Source organism: Ambystoma mexicanum, chromosome 1q, assembly GCF_040938575.1.
Source record: "Ambystoma mexicanum isolate Mex_15411 chromosome 1q, UKY_AmexF1_1, whole genome shotgun sequence".
Taxonomy (NCBI): Eukaryota; Metazoa; Chordata; class Amphibia; order Caudata; family Ambystomatidae; genus Ambystoma; species Ambystoma mexicanum.
The window spans coordinates 68444034-68471453 of record NC_090922.1 but is presented as its reverse complement, the minus strand read 5'-3'; the positions used below and the strand labels follow the sequence as shown (position 1 = coordinate 68471453).

At 47.3% G+C, this 27420-nt stretch overlaps 1 protein-coding gene across 2 annotated transcripts in view; it reads left to right on the top strand.

The window, feature by feature from the left end:
- Positions 1-27420, top strand: part of TANGO6 (transport and golgi organization 6 homolog) — a 1470654-nt gene that overhangs the window by 1257234 nt on the left and 186000 nt on the right. For both annotated transcript variants that reach the window (XM_069635546.1, XM_069635547.1), the window contains one exon: positions 25870-25983. In XM_069635546.1, the coding sequence (XP_069491647.1) occupies positions 25870-25983 (114 nt within the window). The remainder of the gene's footprint in view (positions 1-25869; positions 25984-27420) is intronic.

Genomic DNA, 27420 nt, shown 5'->3' with positions numbered 1-27420 from the left:
GTACTGTTTATAATTGCCTTATTCAGTATTCTACAGATTGTCAGTTCACAGAATCTGTCCTTGCTTGCCCGCTACGTGGGTTTAGCGCTGTCAGTATCTGTAAGAGCATAGTGGGTAAAGAGTTTGCCGACTTTTCCTTTCAACCATAAGGAGGTCCTAAGTGTTTACCCTACATCCCTTTTCCTAGATTGGTAATACTGTTTTACCTTATTGACATTCCTGGGTTTACATATATACACAAGACTTGGGTATTATATACACGTTGTTAGATTCAGAGTTGTTCACAGTGCAACTGTGTGCATTTTCCCTTTTGCCATAGTATGCCTTCTTCCTTTCTTAACAGAATGACCAGCCCTTATTCCCGTTTGTATACGGCCAGATTAAGAAAGAAAGGCAGCAAGGCTACTAAAAAATGTGTACATAAAGCTTTGACTACGTTTGCCTGTGATAATCAAATCACTGATCCTGATTTAAATGAACTCCTCGACACAAATGGGTATTTACGTGCAAAATATTTTTCCCACAGCCTGGCCCATCATACATTGCCTGATCCTAGTTCTGTCTTTAATTTTGATTCAGATATGTCCGCACAAGCCTTAGCAGCGGAAAATAAAACACTGTTAGATTTACTAAATACGAGTACATCTGTTGTTGAACCCCATGATTCCGGTTGTGCTTTACCTCAGATTGAACAGTTTCATGATTCAAACATAAAGAATGAAGGGGTTCATTACATAACTTCTGTTTTCAGCCCTCAGTCAACTGCTTACTCCTCTGCACAAGTACTTACTGTAGTCCCTAATGTCAAGAGGTCTGATGTCAGATTACTTAAGGGTAACACAGACCAAGTCGGTAAGCGAGAGTATAGATCGCAAGACCTGCAAGCAGTAAATGACGATGTACAATCAGTACACGTCCAGATGACTAGGGCAGGTTCCAGCCCCGATGCCACCATGCCTTCCCTTGTGACTACTGATAGGGATGTACAGTTAAGCCTGGGCATGTTAAGAGTTGAACTTGAGGAATTAAGACGAGAATACATCAGTTTACTAGAGGAGAATAAAACTTTACGATTGTTTCTGACTACACCTCAAACTTTATCCGTTGATGAAGTGAATACTGTTCAATCTCTGAGTGAGGAGGTTTTAGTAGGTCATGATACTTGTCAATATGAAAAACCTATTGGGAGTGAGAGTCCTCTTTCTTGCACAGCACTTATTCAGAGCACAGATTCTGACAATTGTTCTACCGTTTGTCAGGAATTGCTGTTAGTAGAAGATTTACAAGTCACTCCTTTGCCTAAGAATTCCTCTGTAGCAGTCAGTCATAATTCAGAGTTTGAACACATACATGCTTCTGTATTCCGAACACAATCCAAAATGGATGCGTACACAGAATCAGTCATTACTGTAGGCTTAGGTTCAGCCCTTGATCCAGCTGCTGAGACTGAAGTAAACATTCAAGCTGATGTGGAAAACGATGCTACCTCTGTGTTCACTCCTCCTTCTGCCAAATATTGTCACAATGAACAATCAAAGACAGTACATATTTCTTGTTTTGATGGACTCATTCCACAGTATACTAAAACAAGGACCAGGCAAGCGATTCCTGAACTGTTGATAGATAATCTGCCACCTTCAGAAGTTAAGACAAAGGAATGGACACTTGACGGAATCCTGATTAACAGAGACTTTGGAAATGACTCTATGTCATCCACTAAGGAAAGGTGCGGCATGGGTCCAGCTCAGTCTTTGGTTAATGGTGTCATGGAGTCAACCGCCCTAAAGGTGCTTTCCATTCCTGATTCACAAATATGTCTGTCGACTTCTGGGACTTCAGTCTGTCCTTCTACAACTATTGACTCTTCGACTACCCAGTCCACGGCTCTGCAGTCATCATTGTCAAACGTGTTTTCAATCAATGAACAATTGCTATATCTGCCAGTCACTCAAGAGTCTTCACCATGTACGTGGTCAGAGCCAAAGACCTTGACAAGTTTGTCTTCTGCTAACGAGACGGCTCCAGCTTGCATGCCCTCAGCCTCTGAATTTCCTCTGGCATGCCTGTTTTCAGATACAGTGACTCATCCAGCAGTTTATCCTTCAACCATGAAGCCTCTGGTAGCACATCCTGAGTGCCTGTCTCCGGTCCCAGAGCCTACTGCTAGTTTGGCTTCAGTTCATGAAAGACCTGTATCCTGCTCAGCCTCCCTGCCAATATCGGAGGTGAACCTGTCTGCTCTGTTTGATCATGTTGCAGATTCATCTACTTCAGAGCTACCTCCTAAATCCCAGCCATTTATTACGGATGAACATCCAATCTGCCCATCCTATGCTTCAGGAGGATCACCAGAAGGCCTGCCTTTTACACAAGCTAATTCTCCCAACTGCTTGTCTGTAGAATTAGCACCTCCCGCATATGCTACATCTGAGTCTGAGACTTCTGCCAGCTCTCCCTTCAGAAACATCAAGCCGGCTCACGACTCGGGAGGGCCTTACATGCGAGGCCGCTGGACTTGCCTGGAGTATTACGAGAGAGAAACGGATGCCATCCACCACGGCCCAGTCACCGAACGAGTAGCCGACCAAGATAGCGGGCTGGACGGTCCGCGTTTGGAGTCCGGTTTTGATCAACCGCTTGACAACCCTTTTGTTGCCGGATCCCACATGAGCCTGAGGGAAGGGACGGGCACGGCCCTCCAGCTGCAGCGCCAGTTGGGTGCTAGTAGCCGAAGGAGGGGAAAGTCTGCTGCAGTTCAAGATGTGCCTGTTTTTGCTCCCGCTGCTAGTATGCCTGATGTTCCAAGTACTGTGTCTAACACTCCTATCAGTATGCCAAACGTTCCTGCGGTTGTATCCCACGTGCAACACGGTGGCTACTTGACTGGCTACATGACTGTCAATGGGAGTGCCAGCCTCGTACAACCCATTGGATCTCCAGACCTCCAAGGCATGGAACTTATGCAGGCGAATCTTTGTCACTTTCAACCACAAACTTTTACCCAGATGGATGACAGAGTATCCGAACCTCTACCTCAGCCGCCAGCTTCCTCTTCCGAACATAAACATTTCCTGAAACCTGCTGTTTCCTCACCTCCTGTGTGTCCACTCTCGGCAGTGAGGCTAACAGAACTTCTACCGTTGTCTAAGGCATGTAGCACCAGCCTGCCTCTCTCCCCAAAGATGTATGCATATCCTCTTCCAGTGACTAAGCTTCCCGGACCTTCCGACTCTGCTTCGGGTCCTGCCAGTCCTTCATGCCTTTCTTCAACCCATGAGTCCTTTCCTTACCGAAAACCTGCCTATGACTCTTATAGACTGCAGCCTGATTCTATTCATTCCAGTCCTTCTGCTTCTGCCCGTGGATCATTGTTTTCGTCTGTGCCACCTCCGAAGACGAAGCGCTCCAGTCATGGAAGGAAGATGTTTTGTGCGAGTAACGGCCGCCTGGAGTCGGCCGTGGAAGGGGGTATAGTGTCACGGCTCGCTCCCTTCGTTCCCGTCCCCGCCACTTGGGGGCATGTTCTGGGGTATATTCCTTACTGGACATTTCCTTCGAACCCTATGCTACAGTGCTCTGATGAATTGGGAGCGTTTAAACCTGATTTTCCAAGTTACTTCCCTTCCGGATCCATTCCAGGTTTTTGGCAGCCAGCATGCTACTTAAATCAAATGACTATGTTTCCCAGAATGCCTTGGCTCACTGCTTCACCTCCTACTTTCCAGAATGCCTGGCTCACTGCTTCATCTCCTCCCTGGCAGCCAGCATGTTACTCAAATCAAAGGACTACGCTTCCCAGAATGCCTTGGCTCACTGCTTCACCTCTTGCTTCCCAGAATGCCTGGCTCACTGCTTCACCTCTTGCTTCCCAGAATGCCTGGCTCACTGCATCATCTCCTCCCTTGCAGCACAAGGCTGGGAGGAGGATAGGCAACACCTGTGGCTCCAGGTGCAGCAGGCAACACGCCTGGGGGTGTGCTCGTTAAGCAGCTTTAAAAACCTCAGTTTGCTTCAGTCCGGCGCTGGTCATTGTAGCAGTGTTCCTGTTGTGACTAGTCCCTGTTTCCTGTACTTAGTTTCTGTGCCTTGTACCTAGTTCCAGTACCCTGTTCATAGATTTTGAGCCAAGTATCTATTTCCAGTTCCTTGTTCCTAGTTTCTGTGCCTTGTATCTAGTTCCAGTTCCTTGTTCCTAGTTCCATGCCTTGTACCTATTCCTGTTCCTAGCTTTCTGCCCAGTTACTAGTTCCTGTATCTTGTTCCTCTGTCCTGGATTGCGGATTTATGCGCTTATTTGATTTATGCTTTCTGAATTTCCCTTTCTGTCTTTCTCTGTCTGCAGACAGCCTTTCTCTGTACTTTACTAATTGATGCAGCCCAGTTTGCCGGTGTTTTCTGTCCCTTTATGCTGCCCTGGTTACTGAAAAGCATGATGTATTATTATTTACTTTCGTAGAATTAGTTACTGCCTTTTCTCCTTGGATTGGGTGGGAAAGGTTTCCTTTTGTGATATCATTTTCCCTGCTCCTGATCCAATTTATTGAGATTCCACTCCATGTTTTCCATTGCACTTCTACATTCATTTTCCATTGATTATTAGGTGTGGGTTTGTTGTTACAAGTTCTAGAGTGTTCCCCTTTTAGTTTTCCTCACGATTTTTCCATTGCACTTCTGCATTCATTTTCCATTGATTATTAGGTGTGGGTTTGTTGTTACAAGTTCCAGAGTGTTCCCCTTTTAGTTTTCCTCACGATTTATCCCTTGCATTTCTGCATTCATTTTCCATTGATTATTAGGTGTGGGTTTGTTGTTACAAGTTCCAGAGTGTTCCCCTTTTGTTTTCCTCACGATTTATTATCACAATTCAGACTTGCCTTTTACTAGGGTTTATGTATTTTGTTATCTTTAACCCTTTGCTTTTACAGCCTTCTGGGTCCCTGTTTGATCTACAGGGTTCGTGTAATCACTGACATTCAAGTGGTCTTTCCGGTCTTCGTGAGTACTGTTTATAATTGCCTTATTCAGTATTCTACAGATTGTCAGTTCACAGAATCTGTCCTTGCTTGCCCGCTACGTGGGTTTAGCGCTGTCAGTATCTGTAAGAGCATAGTGGGTAAAGAGTTTGCCGACTTTTCCTTTCAACCATAAGGAGGTCCTAAGTGTATACCCTACATCCCTTTTCCTAGATTGGTAATACTGTTTTACCTTATTGACATTCCTGGGTTTACATATATACACAAGACTTGGGTATTATATACACGTTGTTAGATTCAGAGTTGTTCACAGTGCAACTGTGTGCATTTTCCCTTTTGCCATAGTATGCCTTCTTCCTTTCTTAACATAAGGGCATGTCAGTTTCCCCATAAAAAGTGAGCGAAAACCCAGAGGAGTGCAGCTGAGGGCTGTGCTTCTCTGGCAAAGTCAGTCAATGGTGTTTAAACAGCAGCAATATGTTTGGGGGTTGACACATGGAGGAAAAATTACATACAATTATGAAATCTTTCCTAACAGATGCCATGTGGGAATCCATTCAGTCGGGTCTGGACGTGGCAGACTGTGTCATCCGGTCCATGGCGGCGAGTACCGTGATGCGCAGGTTTGCGTGGTTGCGGAAGTCGGGGTTTGCTCCTGATGTACAGTCCCGGCTTCTCAACATGCCCTTTGATGGTGTCCATCTTTTTGGCAGCAAGGCTTGGCTGACTTCTCCAACCACTCTTTTGCTTCTGGAACCTCCCCCCCCCCAAAGCACTCTCTTGTGCACCCTCTCCTCAAAAAAAAAAAACGGCTGACCCTTCCCTTCCGTAATTATCGCCCAATCTCTATCACTCCTTTCCTGGGCAAAATCCTGGAAAAGCTGGCCATCTCCCAGCTTAATCTTCACACTGAATCTGTTGGTTGTCTCCATGACCATCAGTCTGGCTTCAGAGCAGCCAGAAGCACGAAACTAACTGCTCTCCTGAACATCTGTGAAGACCTGCTCTCTAACCTTGATTCTAATCTCCCCTCTGTCCTCATCCTACTTGATCTCTCTTCTGCCTTTGACATGGTCAACCATGCCATCCTGCTCAAACGGCTCCGTGATAATCTGGGGATCACTGGTCAGGCTCTGCCCTGGCTGACCTCTTTCCTCTCTGACTGATCCTCCCAGGTCCAACTGGGGTCCTTCCTCTACTCTGTCTCTCTCTCCACCTGTGGTGTTCTCCAAGGGTCTAACCTTTCTCCCTGGTTATTCAACCAATAACTGGCACCTCTCGCCCACTGCATTGCTGCTCTCTGCTCCAACTTCCTGTGCTATGCCGATGACACCAAGCTTGCCTTCAGGCTCCCCTATGCCGCCTCTTCTCCTTCTCTCATCCCGGATTGTCTTTCTGCAATCCAGGAGTGGTATACCGCCAACGATCTCTGCCTGAATGCCAGTAAGACGGAGATCCTCCTCATCGGCACACCTTTACTCCTCTTTCCGGCCACTCTCTGGCCGGCCTCCATTGACCCTCTTCCTACTCTCACCTATGAGGCTAAGAACCTCGGGGTTATCTTCAACTCTACACTCTCCTTCTCTCCTCACATCTCTGACGTCTCTAAGAAGTCAAACTACCATCTACACCTCCTCAGAGGCATTCTTCCTCCCCTTCCCCCAGAAGCTCACTGTCTGTAGAGCTCTGGTTCTCTGTAGGCTTGACTACTGTAACATCCTCTTTTTAAATCTGCCCGCCTCTACTCTCCGTCCTCTGCAACTCATCCAGAACAGGACTTCACGACTTGTCCTTGGCCTCAAGCCCAGGGATCGTATTTCTCCAGCACTGAAATCTCTCCATTGGCTCCCAGTGGCTGCAAAGTTCAAGTTCAAGACCCTTTGCATTGTCCACAAGGCCTTCTAGTGGCTGGGACCTAATTATCTCCAGCTCCCTCTTCAGGAGTATCTCCCTACTCAAGCTTTCCGCTCTTCCACCTCCAACTCCTTGAGGGTCAGTCGTTTTTTCCAAGAATAGAGTTCGGGGCAGATCTCTCTGTTCGGCTGGCGCCTCCCTCTAGAACAGCCTCCATGCCTCTCTGAAACTTGAGCAGAACCATCTCCGGTTCCGGAAGCAGCTCAAGACTTTCCTCTTCGCTTCTGCCTTCTCTCCTCCTCTTCCCTGCTGATCTCCCATCTGATACTTCTCTGGTTACCTGGCTACCCTCTGAACCACTGGCCCAGGTCTCTGCCCTTCCAGATGCACAACTGCACTGCCTCCTGGCAACGCTGCATTTGGGGCTGTATCTGCAACCCTACAGTCCCCTCTACCTGCACTTATCTAACACTTTTTGTGTGCACTTACCCTTGCACTGCCACCTGCTGGACGCTCTTCTTGTTTTTCATGTTTGATCCTATGTCTGCAATTGCTCCTCCTCCCCTGGCACTTTTCTCCATCCCTCTCCCCTGCACTTTTGCAATCTCAATGTCACTTGGCCTAGTAAGATCATTGTCTTGTCCTCCCTTGTTCCCCTCCCTTGCCTCGTTGCGCCTTGAAACACTTTTGTATAGGCGCGCTATACATGTAATATATCATATCTCAAAATCGACGATAAACAAGAGGAGACCACAATGCTAATAGACTGTCTCAAAGACCTCTACCAATGGATGAACACTAACAACCTCAAAATCACCCAGGACAAGACGGAAATCATGATTACATCCAACATCCAAGGGAGCTACCAGTGCATCCCATGGCCCACAGAACTGGGAACACCAGCCACACCACCCAAAGTGGTCAAAAACCTTGGAATCCTAATGGACAACGAGCTAACCTTAGAACCTCAAGCAAACATGACAATTAAGAAATGCTTCTTACATCGTCGCACGATCAAAAAGATTCTACCATTCCTCTCCTTCACGCACAAAACACTGGCCATTATCTCCCTCATTAGGTCAAGGATAGACTATGGCAACAGCTTATACCTCTGAATGCCAGACTACTTACTGAGGAAACTGCAACGAATGCAGAACACAGCTGCCAGACTTCTCCTCAAACTCTCTCGAAGGGACCACATCACTCCAGCGCTAAGAATGCTACATTGACTCCCAGTCAAAAAACGAATTGCCTTCAAAACAATGTGCACAATACAGAGCAATCCACGGCCTAGTAGCAGAATTCATACACAAGAAAATCACCATCTACCAGCAGACTAGTACACTCAGGTCCTGCAACGACATCTTCTTCGAACCTAAACCACACACAAGGAAAAACCTGGTGGATCAGCATTCTCTTGCTTAGACATAAAACTTGGGAAATGCGAACTATTAAGGACCATCCAAAATTCAGAAAACTTCTTAAAACCTAGCTATTCAGCTCCGACCGGGATGTAAACAATTGAACAACACCCCTGCACCATTAAATGAATACACAACTGAAAAGGAGTGGGGAGTACGCCGGGCCAGAGTAGAGTGGAGTACAGGGATGGGAGTGGTGGTATGTTTAAGACCTAGGGTGTACCCTTCCCTTTAGTGGGTCAAAGGGGAAACGAGGGAGGGAGCAGGGCCCAACTTAATTGGACCACTGATAGAGTCCTAAACGAATGGACTGCAGGGCACAGGGTACTACCCCCTCCCACCACCTCCAAACCCCTGGAGGAACACGTGGGGGTGGTAATTGTTGCACTCCAAAATGTACTAAAGGGGAAGGGATATGGGCGGGACTTAATCGGAACACTGGGGGTAGAAAAGGTACTGCCACTAAATAACCCTACGAAAAACTCCCACGTCTACACCATAGGGATGGTAACTGTGGCATATCAGAGTGTACATATCAAGATAAACCCCCCTGGGGGGGTTATAAGACGAGGCTATAAAGGGTGAGGATACTAAGCCTCAAAATACCAAATATATACATAAAGATATATCCCACCCTATTTTATCTGGGATATGTGGCTAAATCAAAGCCCCAGAACAATTCTTAGAACCCTCACTAACTCCTGCCTCGTTTTCCAAAATAGAATAATTACAAGGAAACGAAATAGGGAGCTCATTTAAAGATACCTACCACAGGGGGTCAAACCAGCAAACTAAATTCAAGTTTTTTCCCTTTTAAAACTCACTTTTGAATGTCACGTTTTGCAATTTCAATTTTTGTTTGTCAGATTGTTGAATGTATTTTGTGATGAATCAGGAAGATAATTGTTTTTTCTTTTGATTATGATATGTTCACTATGGAATACATTACAGACATCTATGTTGAGCACTGAGTATTTATGTATTAAAAAGCACATGTTATTTAAAATATTTTCTCTCTCCAACCAGCTCAGTTCTAGACGTCTATAAACAATTCTCCTAGATGATTGATGCAACCTTAAGGTCACCTGTAAAGCAATAATTGAGTGATCACCCTGTGACGAAGTGGGTATTACGTCTGCAGTTATAACATTGCAAACAAGGAAGTACTTCTCTTTGTGTACGGGAGAAATACAGTCCTTTTTTAGTGTTTTTACAGGGAGAGCTCTGTAGTATGGGCCTTCCTCTAATCTGGACATGTCTCTGTTGTTTTGTTGCTAGGAGACAGGGGTCGAGGCGGAGGAGGTCGAAAATAACGGTTTCAGCTAGGCTTACTGAGAGCCAGAGAGAAGCCCTGAACAGCTGTTGGAATCGTCCGAAGTTGAGTAAAAGTGAACCCTGTTTGTGGGTACCAGTTTCCTGTTAGATTAATTGCGAGGCGCCGTTGCGCTCGCAGAAGAGTTGAAGTTGTGATCAGCTGATCGATCACAGAGTAAAGGCGAGACGCCGTTGCGCTCGCAGAAGAGCTGAAGTTGTGATCAGCCGATCGATCACCGAATAAAGGCGAGGCGCCGTTGCGCTCGCAGAAGAGTTGAAGCTGTGATAAGCCGACCGATCGAGGAGCAAAGACGAGGCGCCGCGGCGCTCGTTAAAGGAACAGCTGACGAGGTACGAGGTTGCTGTTGCTGATCGGAAGACGGGAAGAAGCCGGACTATGCTGTCGGCGAGCGGAACAACGTGAGAGCAGGTATTCTTTGTCGAACGGGAGAAACTGTCAGTGCCATCGCGGTGGGTGAAATCTATCCTCTTGCAACAATTGTACAGTCTGCATTTAAGGCGCAACAAAACGAACGCAAGAGTGAGGCTAAAGCTGGGAAGGTTCTGATTACAGATGGTGCTCTATGCCAAGTGATAAAAGGGGAGGAGTAATCCACAATTCGAGCTGCATTATAAACATACTACCTGAGCCTAATAGGGGAGAATAGGAGAACTAAAAAGTCTCTCTTGTGAATTGTTGAACTGGTTGTCTGACAAAGGAAAGCAAGGCAACACAAGCTTAGAGTTAGAAGAAGAACAGTGTGAGTAAAGACTGAGAAGGAACTTTTAAGTGCCTGAGACGAGGCTACTGTCACTCAAGAGAAAAGAGACATGGTACTAAGCTCTAGTCTAGAACTTAAAACAGAGAAAGGAAAGACACAGCAGGTGCCTAAGAACTGTTGAAGATGAAAAGATAGAAAGGCTCAAAAGCCAAAGAAAGACAAAGAAATATTCTGAAGAAACAAGGTGTTAGAGCCAAATAATTTTTGAAAGAGGAATAGAACTTACCTGAACATATTGAACTGAATGCTCCTAAGCCGAAGACGCAAAGAACTCCCTGAAGACGTATCCTTTTTGCAACAAAAACCTATAAAAGAAAAGAATTATATGTTAATTAAAGGATTGGATTCTCTTCGTAATCCATGCACCTACTCACTGGCTCTGTCTACTTATTATGCATATGTTAGCTGAACAGTAACACACCCTGAATCCTTTTTTTTCCCCTGAGAAAATAGGGTGGGATATATCTTTATGTATGTATATCAGAGTGTACGACAGGGCAAGGGATATGGGCCACAATTATTCAGAAGTGCGGGAGTAGGAAAGGGTACTGCCACTAATCAACCCTACCAAGAACTCACCATTCTGCATACACCTCTCACACTGTAAACTAAACACAACCATACCTCTACAGCACAACAAACTGCACGCACTTCACTACACCATAACAACGAAACAAACAACGCATAGCCTCTCCCAACAGCACACAACTGCTATCAACCGAAAACCACACCTACGTACAGTGAATGGTGTCAAGCAAACTGAAGCTGCGAACAGCACATCACAGCTGTCTTGCTCTTTCTCCCGCTCAGTCCTTTCTCCCATCCCTTCCCCCTTGCTTACAGATCCGCCAGAGCGCCAAGAAACCACACAGGCAACAGTGCTCTGGTTAGAAATCTTTAACTTAACATAAGTCAGAGACGTTTCCTTGCACCTCTATTGTAAGGGTCAGTTTAGTATTTTTTGGACAAAAGGACAGTTTTATAGTTACTACTTGACATAGACTGATTCTTAGTTTTAGTTTCCTAGGCAGGGAAACTTTCTTTAGGGTAGGGATTATAGAGGCATTCCAACCCACTTTGGGTTAAATAAAATGTTTGATTCTGATATATGATATGATATATGGCATTTATAACACGCCTATACACAAGTGTTTTAAGACGTGACGAGGCAAGGAGTGGGAACAGAGGGAAGACAGACAACGATCTTACTAGGCCAGGTGACATTGAGATTGCGCAAGTGCAGGGGAAGCAGGAAGGGGAAAAGTTGAGAGGGTAGGGAGTGGGGGGGGCAGTGCATGGGATCGACCATAAAAATAAATAGAATGAATAAAAGCAATAGGTAAGGTGTGGCCAGCTGGTGGCAAGTGCAAGGGTGAGTGTAGACATCAGGTGTCAAGTTCTGGTAGGGGACTGTAGGGATACAGAAAACAGTCCTCAAGCGCTGGGGTTGCCAGGGAGGCAGTGCAGGTGTGCAACTGGCGGGCCAGGGGATCTGGGCCCGAGATCAGAGGGTAGCCAGGTGACCAGTGCAGTTTCAGTCTCAGCCAGGAGTTCAGCGGGGGAGAGGAGGTGAGAAAGCAGAAGCAAAGAGGAAGGTTTTGAGGTGCTTGCACAACCAGAGATGGGCAGTGGGGAAGATGAGCACTGGCCTGTTCGGTTGTTTTTGGGGGTGCCGGGGGGGGATTAGAGGGGAGGGACGGGAAATATTGGTTGGCGTAACATGCAGCTACATTAGAGGGAAATGTTGTTGAAGTCCCAGAGGAATACATAATAGTATGCTCAAAAAAGTAGTGTATGTGCAGAACTGTATTGTTGTATGATTGTTTTGAAAAATAAATAAAAAATATTCTCCCCCGCCCCCCCCCCCAATTTTTTTTAGCCCTCATATGTTACCCTCACTGACATGAACAGCACTTTGTTGCCTCCTATCAAGGTTTCAGCTATATAAATCCCCAAATACAAATAAATGCAATTAAAGCGTTTACCTAGCTGAAACCAACAGTCCACCAGGAGAAATGCTGAGTACTGTAATTAAGCTATCATTTTAAAAATAGAGGTAGTGGCATTAAGTACACCTAGGGAGGTGGTTAGAAGGACTTGGGATGTAGGAACAGAGGTTTTTGAGAGGTCAAGGGTTGCCGAGGATCTGGGAGAGTTACAGAAGTCCCACAAAGGGACATGTAGGGGATGATTTTTAGTAGGAAGCAATATCAGGAAACGCTCTTTAATTCCTAAACACCGTGGTCAAATGGCAAATAAGATGGTGGTGAATTGGACAACCAGTCAAGTGAACATTTAAAGTGAATGCCTATCAATTGAAGCTGTGAACTGAGAAGAAAGCAATCAGACACTGACTTCTGATAAACGCAGTCGAAGTATGAGAGTGTCTGTAATGGAGAAAGTAAACGATGACTTTTGAGAAACACAAATACCAGATTTTCTGTAATGGTGGAATGGCACCAATAGAGAGTTTCTCAGTACCCTGAAGAATGGAGGAATGTCAGTAGTAGGGTGGTGCTCTGTACCTTGAATGCAGGGGGAATCATGCAGTTGAACAGAGCTCAGTATCCTGAAGGAGAGTCGAAAGTGATGCTGGTCAGAGGTGCTCAGTACCTCAAAGAAGAGAAAAAAGTGCCCTTGAGAACAGGACCTGGAACAAGAAAGTACAGATCTTGTGCTTGTGGTAAATAAAGGGACGAACGCACAATGAGGTCAACGTGGGGTAGGATGAGGCATAAATGAGTAAAGGAAATTCAGATGTTAGAGCACCAGCAGTGATGAGATATAACGACAGAAAGCTTGGTGTTGACAACTGATAACTGATAGGTATTAAGTGCGTTATAAATAACCTATCGAACCTTTGTTGCTCTGTGGCGTCTTGCTTCCAAGGCGAGCACGTTGCATCCTGAGCTTCCTCCCGGGACTTATAGGGGAACCACGAAGAACCCTGATAGTATTGTTAAGAAAATAGGAGAGAAAATAACAAATCGGGCACTGTTTTCCCAATGGGGGTACGAGCAGCTGAGATGCAAATGAGGAAGGCGGTTAGTGAAGACTGGATGAAGTGTCTGCAGAGAAAGCTAGAGCTTCATGGTATGACAGAATCACTACGGAGAGATACCTTGAAATCAATGGGCGTTTACCTCGTACTCGAGAGTTAAATGCGAGAATTCCACCAAAGACTTTGGGCCTCATTACATGTTTGGTGTTACCGGCTGATGGCACCAAGCGGAAATTGCCATTAGTGTCACTTGGTCTGATGGAATTACTGGGGCAGATTCCAAGTGCCTGCAAGGGTAAGTTAATCCCCATTCCATGGAGACTGATAGGGCTCCATGGGGGGGATTACTGGTATTCCCGGCTATGGTAATACTGGTGCCGGTAATACCGGCAGTTTTTTGCCGGGGCGGTGCCAGACTTGCTTCCAGCTCTTGACTGGAGGTAAATCAGGCCATCCTGCTGGCACACTTAGAATGAGGCACTTTATCTTTGAGAGAGGGTGAAAAGTTCCACAGCTGGACCCAGAAACAAAAGGATGCTTTAATGTAACTATTTATGTGATTAAAATTGGAGATAAATTAATTTTGTGTTCAAGTAGGAAGTGACCAAACTAAGAAGAATACAAAAAAAGTATCTTTTGGTTCAGAAAACATTTCTTCTGCTTGCAGTATTATTTTTGCTAAAAGAATACGTTTATATTTTTAAGCTCATTTGTGAAAGTGTTCACATAACCTGCCACTACTTTATGCTGGTTTGAGTTTTTCCAGGGTTTTCTGTATTTTATGCCATTTACACATTTTCTAAGGGAATTACGAAGATTGATGATCAGGGAAGCTCAACTGAGTTCAGAGGCCCGTTTGCAGGTATGTTGTGTCTTGTCCACCTGGCCATCTGAGTGTGCTTGTAGAATGCTGGGTATATGAAGTATGAACAAGCTGCTCAGTAGAATGTTGGGTGCATGCTATGAATGAGTATTTTATATTTGTCAGTTCAGACTGAGTGTTGAGTCTGAGGATGACTGGTGGGTGTCTCCAGGTGCAAACTACAATTCAAGAGTAACTGGGACTTCAATAATCTGTAAAATAAAGTAGCCTAGACTTTAGTACTTGCAGCTCCGGTCTGGTCTCTGCGGAGACACATCTTACATAACAGAGACTTAGTGTATTTTTTCAGTTTTAGGGAGACTTGGGAGTTAAAATAGCAAATGGAAGAAAATCGGTTGAATTTAGGGAAACTGTAATCGTTTATACAGATTTGCTAAAATATGTTTTTAATCGCGATTTAGAGTTAAAAATCACAATTGGGCAAATGACTGGCAAATTGTGGAAACTCTTGGGAGGTCAGAAACTCTCAGGGTTTTTTTTATACTATTTCAGATAATTTGGTGTAATTCTGTTCATTTTATCAGAATCAAAAAGACGGCTAAAAGATTCAGTGAAGCTTCCTCAAATTTAGGGCGACATTATTAAGATTGTGTGCAATGCCAGTAGAGTTGTTGTTAGAGTGCAGTTGAAAGCTACCATTGGAAGAGGCAATTTAATTCCCGAAGACTTAGGCTGTGTGCCAATACAATGTGCACCCCCTTGTCCCCCAGTAAATTGCAGCACTAACAGCCTCTGTGGGCCTCTCCGTCAGACATTCTTATTTTATTTCTGGTTAATAATGTCATACTAATCCTATTCTTTCTTAATATTCTCCTTCTATCTCTCCCTCATCATTTCCTGCCTACATTAACATTGTTCCTCCATTAATGGCCTTTCTGTTCTTCCATTCCCCTATGACAAGTCATTGATCAGCATCTGCTCTATTATCTCACCCCGTGTGTCCCAGCCCAAACCCATATTTACATAATCCAATCACATTCGACCTTGCCTTAGTGATAGTGTTACCCACCTCCATGTACCTAACTCACGTCAGCAGGGTTTCCAGCCCTAGTGAGCCCCCCTATCACCATATCCCTCAGAGGTAGAATTTCTGAGGTACAATATCATGGATAAGTGAACCCGAATGAATGCCACCAAAGTGAGAACCATTCTAGATTCGTCAGCCCCCAAGTCCGTGAAGGCATTGCAGTCCTTCCTTGCCTTTGCCAATTTTTACCAGAGGTATATTCATTCTTTCTCTGCAATAGCCTCACCTCTTGTACACCTTACCAGTCCTTCCGCACCTTTCAGTTGGATCAAAACGCACCCGAGGCCCTTGATGCCCTTAAAACGACCTTCTCTTCGGCACCTATACTGCAGCATCCTAACCCATTGTATCCTTTTGTGGTCAAAGCAGACGCTTCTGAAATTGCTGTTAGGGCCATTTTGCCACACAAAAGCTCAAGTAAGGCAGGTTGCATCCGGTGGCATTCTATTTCCGGAAATTAGTCGCTTCTGATATGAACTGCACTATAACGGAGCAGGAACTACTGGCCATCCGGGTGGTTTTCAAAGAATGGTCACATCCTTTGTTGGGTGCTCGCAATTTGGTAACTGTATACACAGACTACCATAACTTGCAAGCTTTGACCACTATGAAATGTACCGATGCCAGGCAAGATCGCTGGCATTCCTTCTTCTCCAGCATGGGTTCTGGCATGGATTCACATGCTCATGAATATTCCCCGTCGTCAGGCTGGGAATCCTCGGTAAAGAAAAAATCAGTTTGTTTCGTTTCTGAACTGTCTTTCTACTAGTAACCAATCACTGGTCTCTGGGTCATACTGCCCCCAGCCAATGACTGCCCTCTACCTAAGTCCCTCCTCTGGCAGCCATCTTCAGATTTTTACTGCACATTCAAGTGTTGGGAGCCCTCGTGCTGTAGCTCTCAAGCTTTTACTGCGTTTTGCATTTTTTCGAAGAGTTTACTCTTATATTTTCTGTCAATCGAGCCTCAAGCTCCACCGATTCTACTTCCGATCAACGGGGACCCGTTTTTGGAATTTTGAACACCCCTCAAGGGAATCTTTTCGTCGAGTTTCCACTTCACTGAGGATTCCAGAAGATCTTGGAGGCCTACCCCGCATGGACATGACCCAGGACACAGGAAGCATGACGCCTGTTGGATCCAAGCTGTTCAAGAGCTGCCCTGGATGTAGACTACAGAACGTCTTTAAGGAGGATGAGCACTCTCAGTGCCTCTACTGCCTTCACAACGACAAATTCCACGTGGAGAAGGACTGTGTGTTTTGTAAGAACATGTCCGAACGGACAATGAAGGATCGTCGTACTCGGCTCACCAACTGGCTGGAGGGGCAGAGCCCAGCAGCAGGTGAGAAGAGGAAGAAGTCTGAGCGGTCTTCTAAGACCTTTGAGGGCGCTCCGGCGATGGGGGTCCAACAAAAGGCAAAGCACCGCGAGTCTGCAGGCACCGGGAGCGCTGATCAGTCGGGCTCCTCAGCTGCCGCGCAGAGCGCATTATCACCAATGCCATCAACCACGAGCCAATGCTCTGGCTCGGTGAAGAGGAAGTCGGAGAACCCGGGTAAGCTTCGGGAGAAGCCCCGGTTGATCCCGACGGAGACAGCCGAGGGGGGACGAGGCGTTGACCGTCCCACCAAGGTGAAGGCCTTGGGCACGCCCAAGGTCGTGAAGGCCCTGATTCACCCGGCTAAGGCCTCGATTGAAGGAATTGTGGCGACCCTGGCAAAACCTACAGAGGCTTCCCCAGTGGAGACGGCTCCAGCGGCTAGAGTTTCCCTGCCACCCCGGAGGGAATCTTCTTTTCTGCCCATCGAGAAGACCCCTGTGAAACCCCAGCAGGAGAAAGAGGGGGACACGGCAGCCATAACAGACACAGATACCACCTCTGAGGATGAGTTGGTTAGCGTCCAAAGGATCCTGGACAGGAAGTCCGACGAATCCAGGGCCCACGGGAAGGATCCCGACGAGGCCGAGGAAGAGAGCAACGGGGGAGCCGACAAGGAAGATAGGGCCACGGAGGGCCCCACGCCCCAGCCGTCGGCCCGTTGCAGTCGGTACCAGTACCAGGGGACAATTCAGGAGCCATCTTGATGGCTATACAGGCCCTGTGTACGGAGATAAGGACAAGGATGCCCTTACCCCCCACCGACGACCCAGAGGAGCCTGGACCGTCGGGGAGCCCACCTAACAAGCGGAGACGAGTCCATCCTCCTCCCCCTTCGAGCCTTCACCCCCATCCCCTACTCCGAGGGATGAGAGGGGAATGGAGACAGCGACGACGGGGACAGACGATGATGGTGGTGACGACTGGATGGACCTCCCATCACCACCTCCCCGGACCCGCACCCCTGACAAAATTGGCTCCTTCCACGCCATGATCGCCAGGGCATCTGAGCTCTTTCAGCTCTTCCCCGAAGAACAGAAGGAGGGATTCCTCTACCAACGATGGGAGGTCAAGAGGAAGACTGTCCTCTCAGTCCCGTTACTGGATGACATCTGGGACAAGGGGCTGGCACTCCTGAAGAACCTGGCCACGGCTCCCGCTAAGAGAGACCAGTACGAGAAGATGTACCTGGTCCCGGACTCTGCCCCTATGTGCCTCAGAGCACAGCCGTCCCTGGATTCAGTGGTCTCCGCAGCGGCCAAGAAGAAATTGGCGGGAACGACAGCCTCAACTTCTACATCCCCCCCGGACGGCGAGGGAAAAAGCTGGATGCCATTGAACGACGGGTCATCTCGTCGGCGGCGACGAAGATGATTAAAGCGGCCAAAGCCCTCGCGATCGTGGCACGCTACGACAAGGAACTGTGGTTCAAGATCGCTCTGCTCCTGGACTTCCTCCCGGACGACAAGAGGGCTGAAGCCCTGGAAATCCTACAGGAAGGCGAGTTGGCTTTGGACCATGCCATAACGGTGGCCACGGACATCGCCAACACCCGGTTTCGCCAGATGGGCAACGGCGTTTGCCTTCACTGGCGCGGTTGGCTCTAAGCCACCGATTTCCGCCAGGACGTGCAGACCAGGGTTCTGGACATGCCCTTCGATGAGAACAACCTGTTTGCAAGACAGTGGACGAGTCACTGCAGGCCATCAAGACGGACACCGAGACAGCTCGGGCCTTGGGCGTTCTTCAACAATGACGGGGGTCCTCTCGGAACTCCGGAGGCAAGCAAGGTGCCTCCAAAGGATTCGGCGGTGATTCCTCGTCGTACCGCCAAGCGGCCCGCTCCTTGTCGCAGAAAGCCTACAGAGGACGCAGCAAGACCGGAGGATCCTGTCGTCGCCAAGGAGGCCAAGGCGGTAAGGCCGCTACGAAACAGGATTGAACCGACCATGGCGTTGGGCCTCCACCCGAGCACCCCGGTTGGAGGCCAGCTGGTGAATTTCGTCAGCATGTGGGAGTCCATTTCCACTGACCATTGGGTGCGGGATGCCCTGGCCACGGGCACACTCTGGAATTTCAAAAAAGGTGTCCCCGTATTCCACCCGTGGCCAGGAAGGAAAACCACGTCCCTCAACTGCTACTGGAGGTACGAGCGATGCTAAGAAAGGGAGCCATTGAACTTGTCCCAAAGAGGCTCCGGGGCTCTGGAGTGTACTCGCGTTACTTCCTTGTCCAGAAGACGACCGGTGGATGGTGACCCATCATGGACCATCGTCATCTAAACAAGTACATCAAGTCCCAGAAATTCCAGATGGTCACCCTCCAGCATGTGCTGGGAAAGCTGGAGGAAGGCGACTTCCTATCGTCGCTGGACTTGGAGGTTGCCTACTTCCACATCCCCATTCTAAAAGGACATCGAAAATTCCTACGATTTGTGGTCCTTGGGCGACACTATCAGTTCAAGGCCCTTCCCTTCGGATTGAAGTCGGCGCCCAGGGTGTTCACCAAGTGCCTAGCACCAGTGGCGGCGCTGCTGTGCCTGCAGGGGATCCACGTCTACCCCTACCTGGGCGATTGGCTCATCCGAGCAAAGTCAAGGGAACTCTCCGTCGATCACACAGCGAAGACCGTCCAACTTTTCACAGATCTGTGATTCTCGATCAACTTCGCGGAATCCCACTTGGTACTGTCGCAAGAGGCCCTGTTCCTGGGAGACGAACTCGACACAGTGGCACGATTGGCTTCGCCGTCAGAGGAAAGGACGAAGGCCATCCTAGGCAAGGTACAACGGCTGTTGACCATGGACGTGGCCAGGGTGAGATCCATCAAGTCCCTACTCGGAATGATGTCCTCGTGCATCTACCTCGTGCGCCTATGCAGGCTATGGATGGGACCACTGCAGGAGTTCCTCGACACCTGTTGGATGCAGCCAGCGGGCGGCTTCGAAGACAGGATATCACTCAAGAGACTTTCCACCAAGCGATCCGGTGGTGGGGCACCCGCACGCATCTAGCGGCGGGCATGGACTTCCAGACCCTGACACATCAGGAGATGGTGATGACGGACACCTCCCTGGAGGGAAGGGGGGCACACACCAGAGATCTCCACACAAGAGGCCTTTGGCTCCCCTAGGAGAGGTCATGACACATCAATGTCCTGGAGCTCCGAGCAGTGTTCTGGGCCCTCAGGTCCTTCCTTCCGTCCCTCAAGGGCAAAGTGGTAAGGGTCTTCACCGACAACACCACCACGATGTTCTACATCCGGAAGCAGGGGGGCACCAGATTCCCAGCCCTATCCAAGGAAGCGCAGGATCTGTGGCACTGGGCCATCGCCCAAGGGATGTTCCTGATACACTACCATCTGGCAGGAATAAAGAACATCATTGCCGACTCACTCAGCAGGGAGCTGTGCTCGTGCCACGAGTGGGAACTGCGGCAGGATCAAGTGGATCTCCTATTCCGACGATGGGGCAATCCTCAGATCGACCTATTTCTGACGGCGATGAACGCCAAGTGCCGGAGGTTCGCCAGCAGGTTTCTCCTAGCTGGGGAGCATGGGCGATGCCTTCTCATTCCCTTGGGACGGCCTATTCCTGTATGCGTTCCCCCGTTGCCGTTGCTGCTGCAACTCATCAGTCAAATCAGACGGTCCCGGCGCAGGATGATCCTCGTCGAACGGGCATGCCATGGCAGATCTGGTTTACGGACCTTCTGGACTTGTCAGCGTCCTCCCGGTTAAACTACCGACGGATGCAGATCTTCTCACCAGGGAAGGAGGCGCCATCCTTCATCTTGACCCAGGATCGCTGAACCTGCAGGCCTGGCTCCTGCAGCACTAGAGTTCAGAGGGTACGAAATTCCGGGCGACTGCAAGGAGGCGCTTGCAAAGGCCAGGGCGTCCTTGACTCTCAAGTGCTATGACACAAATGAAAGAGGTTCCCCGTCTGGTGCCGTGCACAGAAGATTAACCCTCTGTGGATTACGGCCCCTCAAGTGCTGCCGTGCTTGTTATCGCTGGCCAAGGCAGGGCTGGCGCATGCCTCCATCAAAATCCATCTGGCGGCTATCTCCCGCTACACCAGAACTCTGGGGCGGTCATCTCTATGGTCTCATCACCTGGTGAAGGAGTTCATGAAAGGACTGTTCCGATCGTTCCCGCCGGTGAAGGCTCCGGCCCTGGCGTGGGAGCTCAACGTGGTGCTGACCAGGCTCATTGGGCCACCATTCGAGCCTATGCATTCAGCACTGTTCCTGTCATGCAGTGTTTCTTGTGGCCATCACCTCCGCACGATGAGTGGGAGAGATCCAGGCCCTCTCCTGTAAACCTCCATACCTGACATTCCATGAGACGAGGGTGGTGCTGAGGATGCACCCCTCCTTCATGCCCAAGGTGCCGTCGGACTTCCATCTCAATGAGCCCTTGGTGTTACCCGTTTTCTTCCCGTCGCCTTCGTCGCCTGCTGAGAGGACTTTGCACTCGCTGGATGTGGCTAGAGCGCTCAAGTTCTACGTGGACCGCACGAAAAGTTTTCGGAAGACATCACAGCTGTTTGTGAACTTTGGACCTGTGAACCAAGGGAAGGCCCTCTCGAAGGGTTCCATTTTGAGATGGCTCTCCGGCTGCATCATGCACTGTCACCGGTTGGCAAACTGACCGTTGCCCGGCCGTCCGAGAGCCCATTCAACCAGAGCGATCGCTGCTACCACGGCGTTCCTGTCTGGTGTGCCCCTGGTGGACATCTGCAGGGCTGCTACGTGGAGGTCGACGCACACCTTCATGAGATTCTACTGCGTCGACCGGGATTCCAGGGAGGAATCCAGAGTCGGCCAGGCAGTGCTGCGCAACCTGTTTGCCTGAAGGTGAGGAGGTAAGAGATGCTTAATGTTGTTGTTGAAATGCTTAATGTTGAGCCTTGCCACCTCCCGTGGTTGTGAATGTGTGTACTGCTATGTATTCTTGAGCATGTGAATCCATGCCAGACCTCATGCTGGAGAAGGAACAAGTTACTTACCTGTAACTGTTGTTCTCCAGCATGGGTCTGGCATGGAATCACATGCGAACCCTCCCGCCTACCCCTCTGCGGCTCTTCTCTTGGTCCTACTGCCACTTTACGTGCTACCAAATCTGAAGATGGCTGCCAGAGGAGGGGCTTAGGTAGAGGGCAGTCATTGGCTGGGGGCAGTATGACCCAGAGACCAGTGATTGGTTACTAGTGGAAAGACAGTTCAGAAATGAAACTGAAACTGATTTTTTTCTTTACAGAGGATTTCCAGCCTGGCGACGGGGGAATATTCATGAGCATGTGAATCGATGCCAGTCCCATGCTGGAGAACAACAGTTACAGGTAAGAAACTTGTTCCTTCTCCATGTTTGATTTTATGGTATCCCAACTCAGCGACGATCAGCCTCACAGTGGGGGTGGCACTTCTGTGGTGTTGACTCCACGGCAGGTTATTTGTGTTGTCGCCCCTGATTCTGCACTCAAAGACAAAATACAAGAGTAGTTTGCTTCCCATCCTGGTGATTTGGATTTTATTAATGCTGATATTACAGACGGTCTTCCTTATGTTCAAAACTGACTGTACATGCCCAACGAAGAGAGACACACTTGCGAGCTACAGTGGTGTCATGATTCCTGGATAGCTATTCATCCGTGGAGGTGAAAGACTCTGGAGCTGTTGCACAGATGGTACTGGTGGCCCTCCATAAATCGAGACGTCATTGATTATATAATGTAATATTTTGTGCAGTCTGTGCTCAATGCAGGTCTCAACCAGGAAAGCCAGTTGGGCTCTTAAAGCCTCTACTAGTGGCATATAAACCATGGTACATGTTATCTATGGATTTTATTGTGGAGCTGCCGTGCATAGTGGGGCTGGCTTCTGTTTGGGTTGCGGTGGATTATTACATCAAGATGGCTTTGTTTATTCCTTGTTCTGGCATTCCTACAGCGACTGCTGTAGCCGATTTGTTCCTTAAAAATGTGTTTTGGTTCTTTGGTCTACCTTCCGTCCTTGTTACAGGCCGAGAGTCATAATTCGCCTTCCACTTTTGGAGAGCATTGATTAATTCTTTTGGTATTGAATACAGATATTCCAATGCCTATCATCCTCAGACAAAAAGACAGAGAGATTGAATGCCACCTTAGAACAATATCTGCGTTGTATAGGTCTACAGTACCAAGGTAACTGCCTCTCAGCAGTTCTGGCTGCAGAATGTGCCTACTACAACTCATTGCACATGTCTGTTGGTTTATCACCCTTATATGCTTTGTATGGCAGACATCTGTGCTCTCTACCAAGGAACGTATTCTCCCTTTTGATACCCCGGCTGTTCAGACTTGTATTAGGGACGTATCTCAAATCCATAAAGAGGTTAAACAACATTTGGAATGGGCCCAGGCAGTGTCCAAACGATATGCAGATACTGGCAGACTGCCTTTCCCAGTTTGTTTGTGAATGAAGGTTTGGCTACCCACCAGTAATCTGCTGATAAGCTCAAATTGCAATCCCGTTTTGTCGGGCCCTATGTAATATATCAGATGATTATCCCAGTGGCAGTACTCCTTTGTCTGTACGCATTGGCGTATATATCCTGTATTTCATGTCTCTCCTCAAACCTTTCCAGGCGTCCACACGCATATCCCCTAAATAGTTATCTGTGTGAGTGAATGGCACGTACGAGTAAAATGTTTTGGATATCTTGGATGTCCAAGTACGCTGGGGTAGGCAGTATTACTATGGCAATTGGAAAGGATATGGTCCTGAAGATCGGACCTGGGAGCCTGAAGATAACATTCACGCCCCTAGTCTGCTTGCATGGTTCCACGCATTGCGCATGGAGTCGCGGCCTTCGGGGGAGGATACTGTCAGGATCCGTGCTCGCTCGCGACCTGCTCAGTGGTGCTGGTGGTTGCCCTGTCAACTGTCGCAGCATCCGATGCGCAAACGACGGATTGCTAATGTGGTACACAACCAGAGGTTTATGTCACATGCTCGTTCACGTGGGTGTGTGACCTCTGCAAGTTTTCAGGGCGTCCGTCGGTGGCTTCCAGGAAAAGAAATACCATCTGAAACATCTCTCTGGTGCTTCCTATCGAAATGAATGCTTTGTCTGTTTTGCTTCTTGGAAATCTGGCTTTTGAATCTGTCTACTGTTTCCCTGCATTTCGTTTATCGACTATTCTCTTGGATTGTCCTTTTGTCTGTTACCTACCTTCAACTGTTTTTAATGTTAAGAACTCCTGGCTTACTCAATTTCCGACTTGTCTTTGGCTTTCCCTCCATTTCCGCCTCCTTGGTTCCGACATTTGCTCTTCGTATTTTGAACTTGTTGGGATCCGTTGCTTAGTTTTTTCCCCATTGACTGTCACTTTGCCTGGATTGTGAGCTATGCTTTTTCTTCAGTCACCTAAAGAAGTAATATCCATCTGCAATTTCTATGAATTTGTTCTTGGACTTCCACTACTCCCAGCTTCCTGGATTCTTGGAATAGATCTGTTGTGGTATCCCTTTCAGTTGCTCTCTCGTGCCATTCGGGGTCAGGTCCCACTAAAACCATTAACCGATTGTCTTTTCCCTGATCCACTGAACTATTTGGACTTTGCCTTTTCCATTATCCTGGATCATTATCTTTTCATGCTCATACCCTAATTGCTTTATCTTGAACTCTTACACTGCCTGTGGATCCTGCTAGTGACATTCCTCTACCCTCAACACTTACGTAGGTGTTAGTCTCTTACATACATTGAGCAAAAGTATTTTCATACCCAATCTTATGTTCTGCCTTTTCTTCTATTTACAGAAGGAACATGTGCAACATCAATCCGCCTTTCCACTTGAACGGGGTGTTCCCGGGGATATGAGTCACAGCAGACACCTATTTCGAGAAGGTCACCCTCCATAGTGGAGACCCCCTTGGGGTTACTCTCGTATCAAGAAAACCTATCGTCTCGATAAACATAAATATAAAATAGGAAAGTGTTTAATACCAGAAAGCGGAACACACTCACCATGGATTGCTCAGAGGCTTATTGATTCCTACTGGGAAGTCTTGGCTATTTTAGTAGCCTTACACCATTTCTGCGAAAGCTTGTCTTTCATTGATGTCAAAAGTATTCAATCGGTTTATTATTTTGGCATCCAGCATTGGGGGTTTTGATACTTCGGACTACAGCCCTACGGATTATGCATAACTACAGAGCTAAATTCCCGGTGACTGTAAATGAAAACCACCAAGTTACTCTTCAGCCAACCGTGTCAATGTTATATGCTTCGGAAAGCATGAAGCAGCACTGTCCAGACACAAGTTGAGGGAACTGCACTGGATTAGAAAGGAGCTGGGATTTGGGATGAAGATGTTATTATGTAGTTCAGCCAGTCGATCAGGCAAAGACTCATCAACTTGCAGTCTACAAATCACTTTTATGGATCCATACCCACCCGGAATGTTCGACATGCCCCTGAAGTAAACCCGATTCCCATACGGTTGTTATCTAAGAGTTGTTGTAAGAGCAGCAGTCTGGACCTGGCCCACACCTTATACATCAATCCCCTGAACCCCCACCCCAAACATATTAAGGGTCGGAATCTGAATTTCCAACATCCCCCCCTTACGAATGAGCACCAGGAATTCCTCAAAAGACCAGCACAAGTAAGCCATCTCTGTTCACAGTATTGCCATAAGACCTAGTTTCCCTGAATTACATTCGCCTCCACTGGTCAAGATGCAGAACTCTAAACGTTCAACCATTTTTGGTTTGTTTTCAGGCTTCCTCCTCTGTGAAAGCAGCTCATTTTATGTGCTGCTTTAAGTGCTAGTGAAGGTCTCCCTTAATTTCTTCTACTGACGGTTGCTCTTCAGCTTGAGAAAGTGCAGTGGCCTGCACTTTGTGCGAGTGTCTTTCTTTCACAGAATAGAAGCTCTTCTTCAGATGCTTTCTCGTTGGAATGCTTGCAGCACACATTTTGGGGTGGTTCACGTTGATAAGGTTTTGGTCTTGCATGAGCTCTGGTATTTTTTGTTTGTCATGACAGTGACACACTTTAGAGCAGTTTGTCTCTTCATGAGGGGCTGTCATTGTACAAGCAGCCTCTATCAAATTCATTTGAGCTGATAGCGATACATTATTGTTGAATATGGTCTCGGTCTGTCTTGTTCTTGCCTACTGAGTGCTATACTGTGGATATTAAACAATGCCTGTGTACCCTACATGTGTGTCTGCTTTTTCTACAGGTAACTTCCTGCTTGACGTCAGTTGTGAAGATGGACCGAGAGGCAGAAGTACGCAGAGCAGGAGTCCATGTCGTCGTACTACTGCTTCGTGGGCTCAGTGATAAGGCCACAGAGGTAGGAAAAGGGATCATGTACTATTTCTCTTTGGAGCAAAGGTTGAAGTGAGTGGAAAGAGAGGTCAAAGTGTAACAAAAAAAGTATTTGATTTATGAGCGTGGTGGTGAGTGGGAGAAGCTCATCTATATGTTAAGTGTTACAGGATAGGCAGATGGCCAGTGCCAATGTGTTCCCTTCAGACAAAGCAGATGTTCTATTTGGATTAAGCTGCTTTGAAGGCTTTTGGAGGTTTTCATTCTGAACATTCTAGAAAATCTAGAAAAATGAAGGGGTGCAGACTATTTTGATTGTTATGTTGTTGTTAACCCTGATATAACATTTAATATTTCTGCAACACTTCCACACTGTTATTGTCACTCTGTTAAAGTTCACCTGTAAAGAAAACTACTATTAGCTACCTCTAGATTTAACGAAATTCCAAATGGGAGGGAAAGTCATAACTTTAATGAAGCACTATACTTTTGTCTAGTCTGCCTCTTTTTCCCTGCCAGATGCGTTTGGAGAGGCTGATAATGATGCTAACGTAGGCCCGACATAGTTGTGTTGAACAACAATAAAGGCACAGACCTTTATGTCTGCAAAAAAGAGAAAAGGGTCAAACTTCAATATCGATGGGATGCATAGATCAAAGAAATAATCTTTCTTTTGGCATCACGATTGTGCCAGTGCTATTTTTGTGCATATTTATTTTAATTTTTTTATTTTTATTTATATATTTCTGAAATCAGCTCAATGCAATATTAAGAAGAGCAAACAAAATACAATGCTGTTTCAGATAATCAAATACAGCAACCCCTCGAACGACATGAAACTGCAGTAAGTCCACAAATTCCATAATTTAACAAGAAAACAGACGAATCCTATAAGTATATTCAACTGTACATAAAATTTACAAAATCACCAAACATAACAGGGCCCAATAACAGTCAGGCAAAAAGCTACCCATACAGATCATCAAAAGATGACCAACCTCCCCCATACAAATCAGAGTGATACTTTTTCTTGTACAACACTTTCTGAAACTCGGACAGACTAACCAAATCATTAATCTACTTGAGGTTTTTTCCTTGTTTTCTAAACCTTTAGAATTTGCTTCTGTGCAACCACCAATGCCCTAACTAACCACATTCTCGACCAATATGCAATTCCCCTACTATATCTACTCAACCATAGTACTGTATACTTTGGACATCTTGAAACACTTGCATCCACAACCAATTCAACATGGTCCAGGACCTCCTTCCAAATCGCCTTCACCCTAGAATAATCCCACAACATGTGCAGTAATGTCCCACCCGCCCTGACACATCTCCAACAATGATCATCACCCTGAAGGCCCAATGAGCACATTCTAGCCCGGGGTCCAATATAACCTCCCTAGAACCTTCCGTCTCCCAAGCCTTCAAGTTAAGATCCAATTTGAGCACAGTAGAC